Raw genomic sequence first — 18482 nt, 5'->3', positions numbered from 1 at the left:
CTCATGTGGAAATTGGTGATGTATAAAAATACTGTTTTGTAGTAACAAAAATTTAAAATAACCTACAATGTCTTTCCATGGAGATCTATCTGAAAAAAAAGAAATACTATGGAGCTACTAAGAATGAAGCTACTCTATTTGGAAATGGAATTTCCATTGAAATTGAAAGAACTTCAAGATACATTGTTCAGTGAAAAAAGCAAAATGAGGAATAGTGTTTATGTTATTTCCATTAAAAATATTATATAAATATATTTATATATGCATAGAACATATCTGGAAGGATATATAATAAACTGATAATAGTAGTTGCCTCCATGGAGGGGAATTGGATGACTGGGGCCAAGGAAGTGAGAGAGACAGACTCTTCACTCCACATTTGTACCTTGTAAATTGATACCTTGTGTGTGTCTTATCTATTGGTGTAAATGGCTTGTTTACGTAAGTGGATTGGTTAAGTATATTACGATACCTTCTATTATGGAATTCAGTGCAGCATTAAAAAGATGGGAAAGGCTGAGCAGGGTGGCTCATGCTTGTAATCCCAGCACTTTGGGAGGCTGAGGTAGGATGATCGCTTGAAGCCAGGAGTTTGAGACCAGCCTGGGCAACATGAGGAGACCCCATCTTGACAGAAAAATTTACAAATTAGCTGGGTGTGGTGGTGCACAGCTGTGGTCCCTGCTACTTGGGAGGATGAAGTAAGGGGGTCCAAGAGTTCAAGACTGCAGTGAGCTATGATTGTGCCACTGCACTCCAGCCTGGGTGACAGAGTGATACTCCGTCTTTAAAAGCAAAAAAGAAAAGAATAAAAGGAAAAACAAAAAAATGAAAAGACTCAGATTCATCGATATGATAAGAAGTCAGTCAGGATGACTTGCTGATCAGTGAAAAAAGCACTGGGTGATCCAACTTGTGTTAATACACACAACAACACACATAGAAAATTCTGCAAAGTTGCATAGGCAAATACTAAACATGGTTATATCGATGGTGCTATGGTCTGAATGTTTGTGTCTCCCAAAAGTAATATGTTGAAACTTAATCCCCAGTGCAGTGGTGTTGGTAAGTGGGTCATGTGAAAGGCGAGTAGGTCACCAGGGCAGAACTTTGATAAATGGGATCAGTGTACTTATAAAAGGCATTCAAGAGCCTGTTTGCCCCTTCTGCCATGTGAGGACACATAGAAGTCACCATCTATGGGCAGGTCCTCACCAGACACTGAATGTTCCTGCTCCTTGATCTTGGACTTCCCAGCCTCCAGAACTGTGAGCAATAAATTCTGTCATTTATTATAAATTACCTAGTCTAAGGTATTTGGTTACAGCAGCCTGAATGGGCTGAGGCAGGTGATATGATTATGGATGATTTTTCCTTTCTTTTTTATATTTTGCTGTTACATATAAATTAGCTTTTGCTACCAAGAAAGAGAAAATTCTTCTCATTTTGAAATGAATAAAAAATCAACAACTTGACAGCATGATTTTGAACTGGGGGAATGAGCAGGGCTGTAACCAGCAGAGGAAAGGGCTGAAGTCATTTCTTCATTTTTTTTTTTTTTTTTTTTGAGATAGAGTCTTACTCTGTTGCCCAGGCTTGAGTACAGTGGTGTGGTTATGGCTCATTGTACCCTTGACCTCCTGGGCTCAAGGAATCCTCCCGACTCAGCCTCCCTAGTAGCTGGGACTACAGGCCTGTGCTACCACATGAGGCTAATTTTTATTTTTTATTTGTAGAGATGGGGGTCTCCTTATGTTGCCCAGATTGGTCTCGAACTCCTGGGCTCAAGTGATCCTCCTGCTTCAGCCTCTCAAATTGCTGGGATTACAGGTATGAGTCACTGCTCCCAGCATGGGCCAAAGCAATTTCTAAGTGTTCCGGGGCTGGTAATCACAGAGCGGGAGATATATTAAATATATATAATATATAATATATATATTATAAAATGTATATAGTAAATATTATAAAAAATATATAATATATTATATATATGTTAAATTAGATTGAAAATGACTAAGAACAACAATCTTCTTTTTTGGCCATTGATAGTTTTTCTTCCAAAATTATAAAAATGTTTAATAGTCCCCACTATAATTCTATTGAAACCCAATTTGTATTCTATCACATTTTCTTAATTTGATGTTCTTAATCACAAATAGAGTATTTGCTTATTGCACCATGTGAAATAATACAGAGGTTATAAAAAAGCTAATAATCTACTCCTCCTCACTCCATCCTATCCCTTGAGGTAACTAAACTAATAAATAGCTTTTAAAAGTTGGGTTAGACATTACTCTATAACTTGCTTTTTTACTTAGATATCATGAGCAATCCTCCTGACAGATTAGTAGATGTATATCTAACCTATTTTTTTTGTTTGTTTGTTTGTTTTTGAGATGGACCCTCACCCTGTCACCCAGGCTGGAGTGCAGTGGTGTGATCTCAGCTCACTGCAACCTCCGCCTCCTGCGTACAAGCGATTCTCTGGCTAATTTTTATATTTTTAGTAGAGAAGGGGTTTTGCCATGTTGGAAGTCTTGTCTTGAACTCCTGACCTCAGGTGATCCGCCTGCCTCAGCCTCCCAAAGTGTTGGGATTACAGGCATGAGCCACCGCGCCTGGCCTAACCTATTTGTTTTAACACCACTTTACATTTTACTATAGTTTAAATTTCTTATTACGCATAATCAGGTTAAACCTAAAATACCAAATCTTCCTTGCCCCAGCAACTACATTTTTAGGAATTTATCCTGAATATGTGGGCACAGACATATATACAAGAGTATTCATCCAACATTGTTTGTAGTAAAAGACCAAAAATAACCTAAATGTCAATCAACTGGGAAATTGGTAAGTAAAATAGGACACTTTGTAAAATGGATTATTACGCAGCCATGAAAACCAGCAGTAACTCTATGCATTCTGACACAGAACTATGTCTAAGATATGCTATGCTGTTGAGTGAAAAATGAAACTTTCACTGAAGTGTTTCTAAAATGACACCACGAATCAAAATAAACAGAGTGAAAACACACACATTCTGCATGCAAAAACACTCAAACATACATATACGCATGTGGATATGTATGCTTACAAATAAATAGACTATTTTGGAAAGCATACACAATCTGGTAACAATGTTTACTTCAGGAGAAAAAATACTGAGAGTGTTGGGTGTGAACGTGGGGTAGGTAAGAGCAGAATAATTTTTTCATTTTTTTTTCTGATTCAAATAAGAATCTATGCATCATTAAAAAATAAACTAGTTGATTTTTAAAAATTGCTACAAGTAATCATGCAAAATAGTTACAAGGCATGATGGCACGGTCCAAGTTCCCTGTGGTCCTAAGTCTAAAAACAGGCATTCTTTACAAAACATTGTAAAGAAAAAAAGTATAGAAAATCTCATATCCTGAAGTACATCTTTGTAATGTCCCGAGGCAGGGTTTTTATTCTGGAGTTAGAGGGTCCATAAACTTGGGTGAGAAAAAAACCCTCTTTTTAAAAAAAAAAAAAATACAAAAACCAAAAAAAACCCAAACTAAACTTTGGCTGAAAGTTTGCATTGCCTTTGATAGGAAAGTGGGCAAGCAGCCACACTAGAGTCAGCAGGATTTGTCACCAATAGAAATCAGATCTGTGATATAACATTACATTTGTTGCAGATATCTTGAAATATTTCCACTTGTCAGTACTTCAAAATTATAGTAGTTATTTATTTGACTTGCTGCTAGATCTTGTTTATTTAATATGTTAAAGGACTTTTTTTACTCTATAATAAATTTGTTTTTTCAACATTATAACTGTATTTCAATATAATTGGTTTTCTTTGAAATCCTGTGTCTTTTATTTGATGTGTTGACTGTGAGAAGGGGCTTCATCAGATTGCTAAAGGGGTCCGCGAAACAATGGAGCCAAGGAACCTTGGTGTTAAGGTAAATGCTAAAGGGTTGGGGACAAGGAATCACAAATGGGCGCTGTGGGGAGTGTCCCTAGAAGCTGGGAGAAGGGACCCTACTGCTTCCTCTTGATGCCGGGGGCTGATTAATGGCCTGAATATATGAATCGGAGATGCAATTTTTTGTTGCTGTTCCAGTTGGTGGATCCTCCTCCTCCCCAACCAGCTGCCTCCCTGGATCTCTGCCCGGCCCAGTGCTGGTGGTGTGAGCCCTGGGGCTGACGCCTGCGAATGACAGTGAGCCCGGCTTGCCCTTGGTCCCATTTTAACCTCCTTCTGGGGCACGGCCAGGGTGCTAAGCTCAGCCTCTAAGCAATGCACATTAGCCTGGCAGGAAACTCTGTCTTGAAGAATTTCAAAAAATTCTTGTGCAAAACCAAGCCCCAAATTCATCCCAACAGGAGAGAGAAAGCTTAGCGGGGAGCAAGACACTGTAGGCAGACACACTTGGAAAAAGTTAAATGGGGCTCTAGGAGGAATGGGCCACTTACATGTGCTAGAACATTCTGTTTCTGAACATTTTAAACTGAACTGCTCGTTGGTGCAACTTTTATAGCACAATTCCTGTGCTCGCACCAGAGAGGGGCACTTGAGTGTTCAAAGGGTGGTCAGATGAGCTGCGGGTGAGTGTGGCCAGGAGTGTGCTGTCAATAGAGTCGTAAGAGCAGAGCCTGCCAATGTGGACAGATTCTACTGTATCCTGAGCTGACTCATGGTGCTGTCATGCCAGGAGGGGTGATGATGGGTGGGGTGAAGATGGCCCTCCCCCTGCACTGATTCCAGCCTTACAAGTCCTTAAAACACAGCTCACTTTCCTTTTCCTCCCCCAAATCTTATTTCAGCCCACTCTTCTTTCTGTCTCCTCTGCATTCTGGAGACACCCATCATTCAGATGGCACCTTTTAGCTTGTGCTGAAATTGATCCATTCCTTCATTTAATCATTTATTCCCTAAGTATTTAGGGCTGGCCAGCCATAGATTCAAATCTCAGCTCAGCCACTCACTCATGTCATCACGGCAAGTAAAATAAATGAACACTTTATTTAAAAATTTCAAGCCCACATTTGCAAAACTCCTGCTTCCCACAAAATACACACATAGTAAGTCACATTTTTCCTTTTTAAACGGATGATGGCTTTGCTCTCTCATCATGAATCTTTCCCTGGACTGTTGAGGCTGTTAGTGCCAGTTTCTCTTTCCTCCCCATCTCAGGCTCTGGTGTGAAACTGGTGTACTATTTGATGTCTGCACTATAAACACCCTTATTCCAGGTTTTAAAACAGGGAGACATTTTTATTGTTCAAATTGAGACACTTTTGAAAATAAGAAAGGGTTATTATAATAATTATAATTATGCTTTGATAATAGGCATAAAAGGAGACCATCTCAGTGAAATGGGACATATGGTCACCCTATTAGAAAACAGTGATGTATTACCCAACAGAAAGACCCAGTGTGTCTTCAGAGCATTCGCAAAGCTGGGGCACCTGTATTTTTGGTGAAATAATCTGATATTAAAGAAATCAAAGTTACCTCCATGGAAAGAATCAGAATATTGTTGGCCTTCCTTACCTTTTTTTTAGGGCTCTATGCATACGTGTGTGTGTGTGTGTGTGCATGTTTTAATTTATAATTTTATTATTCCCTTTTCAATACCTTAGGCCTTTAGAGGTCTCTATCTGGCTCTGCTATAAAGTCACTGGAATAGTTTCCTCTTTTCCTGCTTCTGCAGGGATCAACTCTGACCATATCCCTCTCAGAGGTGAGAGGCAGGTGACCATGGCTAGAGGGTGAGGGAATGTAAGGGCCAATTGGCAATGGGACAATCTCCCCCAGAGGCAGGTGGAACGGCAGCCTTTTGATAAAGAATGAAGAGGCCATCCATTTTCAAGATCCTACCTTGTGTCCACACGGGTCTTGACCTAGCCAATCTCGCTTCACTGGCTTCATGACCAGGCCCAGATTGGCACTTTGGTTTTAGAATACCAGTCTATGACAGTCTCTTTTTAATGAACTTGTGGTAGTTTTGAGGAATGAGACAAGCCACTTAACCCCCCTGAGCCCATTTCCTTATTTGTTTACTTATTAATTTAATTTAATTTAATATTTTTGAGACAGAGTTTTGCTCTGTCTGCCAGGCTGAAGTGCAGTGGTGCAATCTTGGCTCACTGTAACCTCCACCTCCCAGGTTCAAGTGATTCTCCTCCCTCAGCCTCCCAAGTAGCTGGGATTACACGTGCCCGCTACCACGCCCGGCTAATTTTTGTGTTTTTAGTAGAGACAGGGTTTCACCATGTTGGCCAGCCTGGTCTCGAACTCCCGACCTCAAGTGATCCGCCCGCCTCGGCCTCCCAAAGTGCTGGGATTACAGGTTTGAGCCACCATGGCCGGCCCCATTTCCTTATTTATAAAATGGGCAGAGCATGAATACCTATCTGGTGGGCCGTGGGAGGTTCAAATACTAGAAGAAGTCTGGTACACGCTGTATGAATCCTATTGGTCATTGCTATTTTTATTGAGTTTACTATGTACACATCCCTCGGCACGAAGGACAAGAAGACAATTCGAACTTGGACCCTGCAAAGGTTTGCAGCCTGGCAGTGCTGCAAAAGTTGTGCACATCCATCTTTATCCCCAGAGAGAAACATGACAAGCACCATAAACCAGGGATAAAGGGAGTGATTACTGATGGGGAAAAGGGTGGGATCCAGGAAGACTTCGCGAGAAAGGTGTCAGCAGAATCGCATGTTTACAGACGAGCAGGAACTGGATATTCAGAGGGTATGAGAAACACACTGGTGGGAGAGGGAACAAATGCACACACAAAAAAGAAAATGCAAAGTGTATTTGGGAAGTGGCAAATAATTTTACTTCAATTGAGTGCACTCTTAATTCTTCTGCTAGGCTCCGTACTACTCATTCATTCATTCATTCAGCTTGTGTGAGCACCCGTGTTCGGCAGAGAGTTGGTCACTGCTTAGACGTCCACAGTAGGTAGAGGAGAAAGAGCAGTCACGAGGTTGCTGGAGAGAGCCCTGAGGAGAGTAGCCTTAGGGCTTCCCTCTTCATGGGACCCTACACGACCTGAGCAGGGGCCCTGCAATGCCCCCACCATGGCCACACAAAGTTTTCAGAAGTAAGGTTTATTAATGCAATTGGTTATTCCCCTTATTTAAATATTATTCCTATTTCTCCGTATGCAGGTGGTAATATAGGGGCCATGGATGTTTTTGGGAACCAGCTAAGAGTTGAGTTAAGACAGATTTTGTGTGGGTTCTGTTGAATATACGTATGTGGTTTACAGTCTTTTCTTTCTGTATAGCTAGGTCACCACTAGCCACAGTAACTCCAAAGTGAAAAAACAGCTTCTAGAAATACTCTCTTGCCCACGATGCCAACTCACCTGATCTTGTGGCATCAAGAGGCAGGACCAGAGGCAGATTCATGATGGAAGAGTGTCCCCATGGTGCTGGCACCACACATAGGTGGGTGGGTGGTGGTGAATCCGGGTCTGAAATGTATGCAGCCAGAAACTAAACTGTAAAAAAGTCCTCTAAATTTTATGTGTTTCTCCAAATTTGATAAAAATCTGAAAACTGTATGTGACATTACCAATAATAAGTTGTGAAGCTGAAAAAAGTCTTCTAAAGCATCAATTATACGAGAGAAATTTTGACTTATCTTCCTAGAGGAACGACCCAATTATTTTTATCTTCTTTATGGTCTCACCAGGATATGGTGCCTCTTGGTTGCTGAATGACGGGCAGCCACATGCTTTTTCTTTCCTCCTTCTAGAATAAACTCTGGCTTCCCCAGTTTCCTTCCTGCACTTTCTTAAATCTGGCTCAGAGCCCCACCTCTAGGAGAGCTCCAATGATGAACCCATCTGACTGCCTGCATTAGAGTCCATGTTCTGTCATTGATCAGCTGGGTAAACTGAGGCAAATCACTCAATCTCTCTGAGCTTCTGTTTCCTCATCTGTAAAATGAGGACAATACCAGTGCCCACTTCACAATCCTGTGGACAGGTATAAATGAGGGAATACAGAGAAAGAACCCCTTGCCAGCATGGAGAGCACAGTAAGCCTGGCACTCGATGAGACCTAATAAATGGTAGCTATTAGTATTACTATTATCAAATGTGGTTAGGAAGCACAGTGACTGCAGAAACATTCTGCAGATATGGCAGAAAGCAACTTCCAGTGCTGCCCGGCAGACATCAGTTATTTTTACTAGCCACACACACACTCAGGTAAAGGCATTTCCTGCATAACATATCTTAATAGATGCATCCGTGATGGCACTGCAGCTACACACGCACCTGCTGGCATTTCTGTGAGCCGTTTTGCTCCAGCAGGGGTGGGTGCCACCAGGACTGGCCCCGTCATCCTGTCAGACCTGACAGGCATAGCTCTTCACACATCATTCTTCCCCTCCCTGCCCCTCTGCCCCAGATCTCCGAATCTCACATCAAAGCTGAGGCTAACTCATTCACCCAGCCCTCCTTCCTTCTTTCTTGCCGTCACTTCTTTCCTTCCTCCCTCCCGTTTTCCTCACAAATATTTGTTGTGTCTAGCCGCCATGGTGTCTTCTGTGATTCCAAGACTTTAGGAGACTCAGTAAAGTTTGAAAAAAATTTCTGAAAGGGATTGACATAGGGTACTAACTTTTAATTTTGCCAAGTAGGATATCAACACACACATACACACGCACAGAGACATTCACACACTATTGCCACTAATTACCATCGTTCCATCAAAGAAGTGCTATTTCAGTGTCCCCAAATAGAAAAGACAGTCTTTAGAAGAAAAAGACAATCATTTACATGAAATACATTTAGTTTTTAAAAGAACACAGCATTTTCCTAACTTTCTGATTCGTCATAAGCCAGTAAAATCTCTGGGTGCCAGATCTCAGATAAATGTTGGAGAAGAAGTGTACTAACAATAGGAATAATATAATGAATGTTTATTGAGTGCCAAATGTGGTGTTTGATAGACTCTACCGTTTACTAACTGTGTGATCTTGGGCAAGGTACTGAACCTCTCTGAACTCTAGTTCCCTCACTGTAAAGACAGGGATGACGATGCTTGCTCTGCAAAGCTTTCCAGGGGTTTCTAGGCATAGGGAGGACTTGTGCGGTGCTGGCTGCATAAGAGTCACCTGGGAAACTTGTTAAAATTAAGATTCTTGGCACTACAAGGAGAGACTCTGATGCAAGAGATCTACAATGGGGTCCAAGGATCTATTCTTTTAAAAACAGCCCCCTCCTCCAGATGTTTCTGATGAGCAGCTAGATTTGCTGTTGCTCACAGCCCCTGGCTTTTGGGTTGGACATTCTGTCTACTTGACTTATGAGAGTGTCTGGCAGATTGTTCCTAGCATGATGTATTCAGAGGAAAATCTTGGGAGGTATCTTGTTTGCTGTGTTCAGGCTCCCCCTTCCCACTCTGTTCCCCTTCTCAACAAATGGTACCTCCATCTACTTAGAAACCCCAGGGTTATTCTGAACACATTTCCTCTCTTGCGGACTCTCTTATGCCGTCACCAACCCATCCCCAGGTCTTGAAGCTGTCTGCTTCTCCACCTCCACTGCCCCTGCCTAGTCTAGGTCATCATCATCTCTCACTGCCACTGCAAAGCCTCCTACCTGTCTCGTCTGAAGTGTATGCTCCACACAGTGGCTGCAGTCACTTTTAAAAGACATGATTCAGACAGTATCTTTCATCTGCTTCGAACCCTGCTGTAGTGGCCAACGCACTTAAGATAAAAATCTAAAGTCCTTAATGTGGCCTAAAAGCCCTTGCATGGCCCGGCCTCTGCCCATGCCTCTGGCCTTGACACGCACCTGCCTCCCTTCTAATTCTCTGGGCTCTGTTAGTTCTCCACTCTCTCTGGCCTCAGGACTTTCAAGTGTGCCCCTCCTCCTGCCCACACTTTTCTTCCTCTATCAGCCCCCTTCACTGAATTAGCTTCTCCATACCGTTGAGGGTTCCACTTAAATGTCACTGCCTCAGGGACCTGTGATGTACTAACCCCTGTTTTAGAATTCTAGCAGCATCACACTCCTTTTCTTCAAGTCACTTGTTGCAGTTTATGTTCATGTTTGTTTGTGCATGTGTGTTTTTCAACATCTCTGTGTTCCCTACTAGAGCCAAATTCTATGAAATATTAAGTATTTCGCTCACCATTATATCGTCAGTATAATGCCTGGACACAGTACCCACTGAATAGATACATATTTATCCAGTGAATGGATGAATGATTAAAGATGTGAACCCACATCACTAGAAGGGCAAGGTCCCTCCCACTTTTTCTTTTGGTTGGGGTGGCTGACAAAATGCCCAATCCTGAGAGACCCTTGTCATACACAGTACAGGAGAACATCGAGCCCTGAGCTAGAACATGGATGACCTGCCCTGATATGTCATAGGTTGGTTATTTTTTCAGAAGTGAGCAGGCAGTGGAAGAAAGGCAGATTTTGCAACAGAAGCATCATTACTAGTTCTTGACAGGGTGGTTCTGGGTTTCCTGGAGTACATGTGCTATGAAAACAGGTTGCTATCAGACAGCAAAAGGGCCAGACATTTCCTTGGTGTACTGGAACAGGTATGGGTCTGTTCTGACGGACTTGGATTCAACTTTTGGCCCTATCACTTATTTGATGTGTGACCTTGGACAAGAAGTTTTACCTCTCTGAGCTTCAGTATATTCATCCATAAAAAGGGAGCAGTTACTTTTGCCTGTTAGAGTAGCTGTGAGGATTAATGAGATAACGTCTGTAGGAGGCCTAGCAGAATGTCTGGTACATGGTATGTATCCAATAACAAATACAATCTCACCAGGCTGTAAGCCTTCTTCAATCAGGGGCCATGTTTGTTTTTGGCTTGATAACCCAGTGTCTGGTACAGTGCCTGGCATGTAGTAGATGCTTTAGGAAGTCCTTATTAGTGATTTAATACATGGTCAAATGGGTTTTACTTTAGTAGGATTTCCCTCTTCCAGGAAGGATTCCCGTGTGTAAAAACTTCCCCCTTGCCAAGTACTCAAACCAACTGATTTATTTGTGGGCAACTCAAATCCCTGTGTTTTGAAATCTCAGAGCTGGAAGATTAATGTGTGTTTGTCGGGGTGGCTCTGTCTTGAGTCATCTCTGAGAACCTTGTGCTTGTGGAAGGTAGAAATTCGTCAGCCCCCATTTGAATGAAAGGGCTGGAGGATCAAATCAATGGAGAGAGGGATTTCTATTTTGTTCCAATACTATGGAGAACAAAACTGTTTCTTTGAAATTGACCTTCATTTATTTGGAGGGGAAAGCAGTTAGTTCAATAATGGCTTCCTGGTGCCTTCCAGCATTTTAAAAGACAGAAGAAAGATTTGGAGCAAGGCAAGGTTCCAGTGTTTTCTAAACAACTCACTAAGCCCAGCTACTGGTTGGCTGCCGAGCACTTCCTGCTACCGGCTCTGCATCCCCCAATTTCCCCCACTGCTGCAACGCACATCCTCAATAGCTCAGCCACTTCTTGAGACCCTGACAAGGCCTTCTCTAGGTGGGCTGGAAGTTAGTCTTCATTCTAATGCTGGGCAGCTGAAGATTCTCTGACATCTTGCAAATGGCTCATGGAGTAAGAAATACTGCTATATTCTATTCCAATTATTTCCTGTCCCTCCCTGGCCTGATTCCAGGGGCCAAATAAAGAGGTCCTTGTTTGGTGGAGTCCATTCCTGCTCCTGAGTAAGTGAGCACTGGTCCCTGGTCCAACTTGGTCTGAGGCCACAGGGAAAGGGTGGGGAGGACGTTGGAGAGGGTGTCCCAGGTGGGGAGAACTCAGGAGGAGACAAGAGGCCCTGCTCTGCAGGCAGCCCAACCCTGCTCCCAGAAATAAAAAATAAGAGATGAAGGAAAACAAATGGGGCCCCTGAACAGGATCCTGTAGGGGGCACAGCTATTTTCCCTCTTTCCCAGGAGAGATCCCAACCCTTCTCTCCCACGGAGAAAACAAACACAGCTATGGAAATCTTGTGCCATCCTGGCACCTGAAAGTCTATCACCGATTGGAAGTTGCTCCTACCTGCACTTCTCCCTTTGCCAAACACAGTCCTCCCCCACATCTGCTTCCTCCCCTTATGAGTGAAAAAGTTTTCACGGAAAATTTAGAATTTGGAACCTTCTTCAGATTCCAAAGAAGTTATTGTTCTATATCATGCTGCTTTTGCTTGGGTGTTATTTCAACTCAGAGGAAGTAGAAACTCATGTCTCTATTTTGCTGGAATGCTCTTCCTGAATCATTAGGAAAACAGTAATTAAGTACCTTCTTTGTTTGAAGCTCTTGAGTACTTTTTGAAGCCCATCTCAAACTCAAGTCCTAGAGTCCACATTCCCCACATTATCTGTTAGGTTTTCAGGGAAGAAGGATGTTGATGGGGTCGGCTCAGGGACAAATCACTGGAAGATCTCTGGGAGATCGTCGCATGATAGTCGGAAAGTTTTCATCGCAAGGAGAAGAGAAACAAGATAGCATCAAGGTGGCAAGAACCTCTCACCTTTTATTGTGTGGAAGCTCAGGACCTGAGATGCTAGGGGGACAAAGTCTCAGAAAGGCACAGACAGAAAGGAGAGAGACAATGGGGGTAATGTGAGTAAGAAGAAACTGAGGGTGGGCTTGATGACTTGAAGAGCAAGACCCAGAGAGAAGCCACATCATCTCACACTACGATGTGGCTGGGAAAGGTCTGAGATTGGCAGCATTTAAAACCCTGGCTTCCAGGGAGCTGGGCCTGAAGGAAACTGAGAAATTTTCTGGCCAGTGATTCTCAAAGCCTGGTCTGTGGACTACCTCTTCAGAATCACCTGGTGGGCTGATTATACCTACAGATTCCTGGTATCCTTCTGACTTACTGAATCCTATTTGCTGGGGGTTCGGCCCAGGCAGCTACCATTGTTTATTAAGTTTCACAAGTGATTCTGATAGTTCTCAAAGTTTGAGATCCCTTAATCTAATTCAACCTCCTCGTTCTCCAGGTGTGAGGCCTGAAGCCTAGAGAAGCAAAGCAGCAAGCCTAGAGCCACAGAGCTAATTGATGGCAAAGCTCAAATGGGAACTCTGTTGCTCCTGATCACCAGAGCCGTGTTCTTCGCATTTGAATATGCTGGAAGCCTCCTTACCTGTTTGGAGCTATTTCCCCTGCCCCTAAAAGCCAAAGCCTGCACCTTTGATCCATTCCTGCATCCTGCTGAGGCCTTCTCCTTCCTGAGCATGCTCTGGTCACAGCCTCTGCAGGCTGGAGGCCAGGGGCAAAGGAAGAAAGACTCAATTCTCTTCCAAGACTTTAGTAACAGGTGTGGGATTGGCAAATGTGTAGAGAAGGAGAAAAGACACAGTTATACCGAAGGGGAGATTGGGGTTTGGTTTGTACTGCTCATAGCTAACTTTCATTGAGCATCTGCTATACACCAGATACTGTGCTAAGTCCTTCCTATACATTAATGCAAACTCCATGGAGCAAATATTAATCAGCCCTGTTTTGTAGATGAAGAAACTGAGGCTCATACAGGAGTGGTCATTTGGCCAAGGTCATATGGCTAATAAGAGGCCACATCACCTCCATCAGCTCCATGTACAACCATGATCTTTGTAATGACCCAATGCAGTGTGAACTGTCATCCATTGTAAACCGAACAAGCCTGCAAAAGAACCCTGAGACCTTGGGAAAGAAAAGCAAGCTTCCCTGCAATGGTATGTGATCACGCCTGGGGAGTAGAACTTTTTCAAACCCTTTCTGCTTAACACTAACCATTGAAAATATTTCTGAAAGGCATTAGCCTGCAGGCCTGCTTTAGAAAAGATGACATGGAGAAAAGGTTAGACGGCTTTTGAAAATCTTTTTCTTTCTTTTTAAATGGAAACTCGATATCTGTTTGCTTCCTTTCTGTTTGCATTTTTCTCTTGAAAGCAGTGTGCCTTCAGAATTTATAGCTGTTTGAGGGATTTGGTTATATTTGGGTCTGACCTGAGACTCCGGTGTGATTGCAGGCATATGTGGTCCGAGGCATATAGCAGCTGTTACCTCTCCTGATATCATGGCACATGACTGTGTCATGATAACCTCCCTCCATTCATTTTCTGTAGTGTCCTCCAGGGATAGGAGAAGGAATCAAAGCAGATCAGTGCCTCAGAGGAAGGACAAGGGATCCCCAGGCCATGTGGACAGCATGTGACAGATGCCCCCCTTTAGGTTTACCTGCTAACCAGACCTTGGCTTCTTCCTTAGAAAACATCAGGTAGCCTTTTGAACAATTCAGTTAGTAGGACCACCAAACAAAAAGAAGACGAACATGTTTTCATAAGAGGGGGAGGACGCAACTGAATTCCATCTTACCAGGATTTGGTGTCTGTCAGCTGAGATGAGGGACAACTATAATTTGATTCTGGGCATTCCATAAATCACCAGAGTTAGAAACATTTTTGGGTAAAAACTAAAAATGTGTGACCCTCTAGTCATCTTCTCTTTCACATCTCAAGCTTTCAATAACTTAAAGGCTGGTTGGGGCTGTGTGGCTGTAAAATGCTCTTATTAACGGATAATGAACGTAGTATATCTGGGTGATAGCTGTCAGTGAAGAGGGGAGGGAGAGAATGCAGCCTCTGCAAAGCTCTTGAGAAGCGTGGCTTCTGCTCTAGCCCTGGAAATGCTGAATGAATGCTGCCTTTCTGTGTACGAGCTGCCTCCCTGCTTCCCAAATGCCGCGTCTGCAGTAACTACAAACTATTTTGTATGCTGCATTAGTGACGCTGCCTTAGCCGACACATCATTACTACTGAAATAACGCCGGTGTGATATTCAAGCCCAGTGAATATCCTTTTTAATTATTAAACCGAGGCTGTTGAGTGAGTCATTCCCCATACCAGATTTTCCTTCCCTGGTTCTATTTCCAGAAGCTAGTACCTTAGCGTGTTCTACTAACACCTGAGTTGGTTTTTAGCCAGCTCCCCAATCTGCAAACCCTTTGCAGAACAAACAATATTATTCAATCTCCGAACACGCACAGACTGCATAAGAAACAAAACCCACAAAAAACTTTAGAGTAAGCTCATCAGTAAACCCAAGGTCCAAAAATGCCCAGTCCCCCTCCTGCTAGTCCCCAACTTACCAAGCGGTAGAGCGATGAAGAAGGGTAGCCAGCACAAGATGAACATACCGACCACAATGCCCAACGTCTTAGCTGCTTTCTTTTCCCTGGAGAACTTAAAAAGTTTGACAGCTATGGAACTCCTGGGGTTGTGGCCCTTGGCCTTGGTACTGCTAAGGGTGTCCTCGTGAAAGTTCTTGGAATGGATCCTCAGGGTCAGCTCCTTGGAGTTGGACATCTCCTTCATGACTCCTGCCTCTAGGTTCTTGGTGGTTCTCTTGGCCACTATATAGACACGGCAGTACATGACTAGAATGACCGCCAGAGGGATGTAGAAGGAGCCCAGAGAGGAGAAGAGGGCATAGAAGGGTTCTTCGGTGACCCCGCACTCCTTGTCATCGTTAGGTGCCGGCTCCTTCCATCCTAGGAGAGGCCCGATGGAGATGACGGTGGACAAGACCCAGACACTGAGCAGCGCCAAGATGGCCTTCCTCCGGGTGACCAGCGTGGGATACTGCAGAGAGTAGCGCACCCCGATGTAGCGATCGATGGAGATGGCGCACAGGCTCAGAATGGACGCTGTGCAGCACAGGACATCCACGGCTGCCCAGATGTCACAGAAGATCCGCCCCAGCACCCAGTAGCCGAGCACCTCTAGGGCCGCTGAGAAGGGCAGGACGGTGAAGCTCAACAGCAGGTCGGCCATGGCCAGGTTGACAATGAAGTAGTTGGTGGGCGTCCGCAGGTGCCGGTTGCAGGCCACAGACAAGATGACTAGGATGTTGCCCACGATGGCAAAGAGGATGAAGGCGCCCAGCACCAGGCCCACAGAGATGGCCCTGGTGATGTCCAGCTGGGGCAGTGTGGAGTTGCTCGAGGTCTGGTTGGGGCCAGTGAAGTTGGCATTTTTCAACTCTCCCCAGTGGGCAGGTGCTGATGTGTTGTGGCCGGTGTCCAGGTCGGGATTCATCTTAGAGTCCGCCCTCCATAGCCAGGGGGATGATTGGGCTCGGAAGGGCTGCGGCGAAGGCTCCTCAGCTGCCCTGAAACTTTGCTTCCCCCGTGGTCTTCTTCCCAGAGGCGCCCTCCTGGCGAGGAGTCATCTCCCCCGGGCAGTCCAGCCCGGCAGCACGTCTCCTGCCTGCACCGAGCCGCTCGCTCGCCTGTCAGAGGGAGGAGGAGGAGGAGAGGGGACGAGGCGGCAGCTCCAAGTTTAATGGTCCACGTCAGGCGCGCCTGGCCGGGCTCGCGGGGGAGCGGCGGGGAGGAGGGGGCGGCAGGGCCGGGGGCGCCCGGCGGTGCCCAGCTCGCTCGGGTCTGCGGACCGCGGCGCGTCCTCCGCCCAGCGAGCGCCGAGGAGGGTCTGCTTTCAATGAGCCGCCTCTGGGCTGACTGCACGGCGGTGACATCAGGCGGGGGAGCCCGGCGCCCTGACTCCGCGCGGCACTAGGGGGCAATGCGGGTCCAGCCGAGGCGCCCGCAGCCCCGACGCCGCCACCCCGGCAAGCCGGGAAGCCAGCCGCGTCCCCCGCCGCTCCCAGGGCGCGCCCTCTGCGGGGGGCGGGGCGGGGGCAGGGGCCACGAGGGCGGGACCTGGGCGTGGAGATCGCGGGTCACCCACCCCTAGGCGGCCCGCTGGCGTTATTTTCCCCGCTAGTCACTCTTCCGTGTCAAAGGTGGGTTGGGGGCTGCTTACCTTTAATAGGGGGCTCCCGGAGTGGGCCCCGGATTTAACGGGATATGCAACTTGTCCAGCACCTAAAACAGGGAAAGAGAATTCTAGGATTGGGCAGGTGGGAGGGACTTGAGTCGGATCTGAGGCCAGCCCTCATCCTTCATCTGGCTCCCCTCGCCCCGTGCAAACTCTTTGGCCCCAGTAAAATCTGGCTTCTCTTCATCCTTTCATTCGCTCAGGCATTCACTCATTTATTCAGCCGATTGTTACTGAGTCTCCACTCTCTGCCCTGGCTCTGGGCGCTGTGAACATAGCAACTGAACAAAATAGACGGACTCCTGCCCTCTAGGAGCGTAGCTTCTCCCGGCAGAAGACAGACAGTATACTAAATAAGCAAATGATGAGGTGTGTAATGTGATGACAGGTGTTAGGCTGAAAATAAAGTAAGGAGGGGGAAATGCAGTGGGGTGTTTGTGGAGTGGATTTGAAATGTTAAGTGGGTGCTTGGGATGTCACTGAAGTGATACTTGAGGAAACATGAAGGGAATTGAGGGAGGAAGCTAGCTGGCTATCTGGGAGTGGGGGTGAGGGAGGTCAGAGACCTGGGGAAGGGACGTAGAAGATCTTGGTTATTTGTTGAGTTTTTTCCTTTCTGTCTGATATCCATGTTGGACATTCAGTCACAGGGACGCACTCCCAAAGGTGGGTGAATGGTACTTAGAAGAGAAAGTATGGGCCAAGAAAGAAAGAAAGAAAAAGCCAAAGAACTTTATGTTAGTTCACATTTATCCAACAATTATTTTGTCCTAGACAGTGTGCTGAGTTCTTTTTGCATTTTCTCATGACTCTCATGAGAGAAAGAATACACTCTTCACCATTTCTATTTCATGGATGAGACACCAAATTATGGGGAAGTTTAGCTGTTTGCCCAAGTTCACAAAGGCATGGAGGAGAGCTGCTGGGAACTGAACTCAACTGTGGGGTCTCTCCCAAAGTTGGGTACTCAGCTACTGTGTCATACTTTTCCCCCGGGGCAAGGTAGGGGATGGAACCACTGTTATAGATGGAGCTGCCTTTTGAGTAGTTAATTTTGGGGCCTGAGCCACTGGTGCTGGGCAGGGACTCCCATGAATTGAGCGCTTACTGATAGCCATGCATTTACTCAGTTTCTTTGAGACTTTACAATTCTTTGAGAGAAGCAAAACCATTGTTCATTGAGAGATGAGAAACAGTGGTTCAGAGAGAGTCAGTTGATTCCTGAGGTCATAGGCTAGCAGATATATGTCAGAGCAATGGGCAGTGGCAGCTGGAGATTGAAAAGTAAAGCCTGATACCTTCTTTTACTCCAGTTCACAAGCCTGCATCTTGGGTTTCTCACCTTCTGCTCTTGATACTTGTTATAACTTGATATTCACGGGTGGGGAAAATAGAAGTCACTCAGGATGACTTACATCTAAGCTTCTCAACCTAGAGGTAAGTTCTTAACCTCTTTTTATTTTTATTTTTTGAGAAGGGAGGCAGGTGGTTATCATACACGTATCGAAGGTTTTAATTTACTCCCAGCAAAGTGCACAGACTCCACACATGTGCAAAATACACAATTTCAGGGGATTTCCCTTGGGTTAAGAAATCTGTGGCAGAGACAGTCCTGAAAATGGATTATTTTCTATTATAATTAAATTGCCCTAAGCTGTATTTGAAGATTTGATAATAAGAGA

At 45.0% G+C, this 18482-nt stretch overlaps 1 protein-coding gene across 2 annotated transcripts in view; it reads right to left on the bottom strand.

Moving 5' to 3' along the window:
* The window catches only part of ADRA1B (adrenoceptor alpha 1B), a 56596-nt gene extending 39952 nt beyond the window's left edge, over positions 1-16644 (bottom strand). The window contains exons 1-2 of one of the 2 annotated variants that reach the window (XM_016954140.4): positions 15111-16483; positions 7362-7469 (exon numbers count right to left, since the gene is read on the bottom strand). In XM_016954140.4, coding sequence (XP_016809629.4) covers positions 7362-7469; positions 15111-16059 — 1057 coding nt within the window. In that variant the 5' untranslated portion in view covers positions 16060-16483. Of the gene's footprint in view, positions 1-7361; positions 7470-15110 lie in introns of both variants that reach the window. The other variant, XM_016954141.4, reaches the window with a different exon arrangement.
* Positions 16645-18482: the final 1838 nt, after the last annotated feature.

Source organism: Pan troglodytes, chromosome 4 (genome assembly GCF_028858775.2).
Source record: "Pan troglodytes isolate AG18354 chromosome 4, NHGRI_mPanTro3-v2.0_pri, whole genome shotgun sequence".
Classification (NCBI taxonomy): domain Eukaryota; kingdom Metazoa; phylum Chordata; class Mammalia; order Primates; family Hominidae; genus Pan; species Pan troglodytes.
The sequence above is the reverse complement of the archived record's forward strand: the minus strand, read 5'-3'. Positions and strand labels throughout refer to the sequence as shown.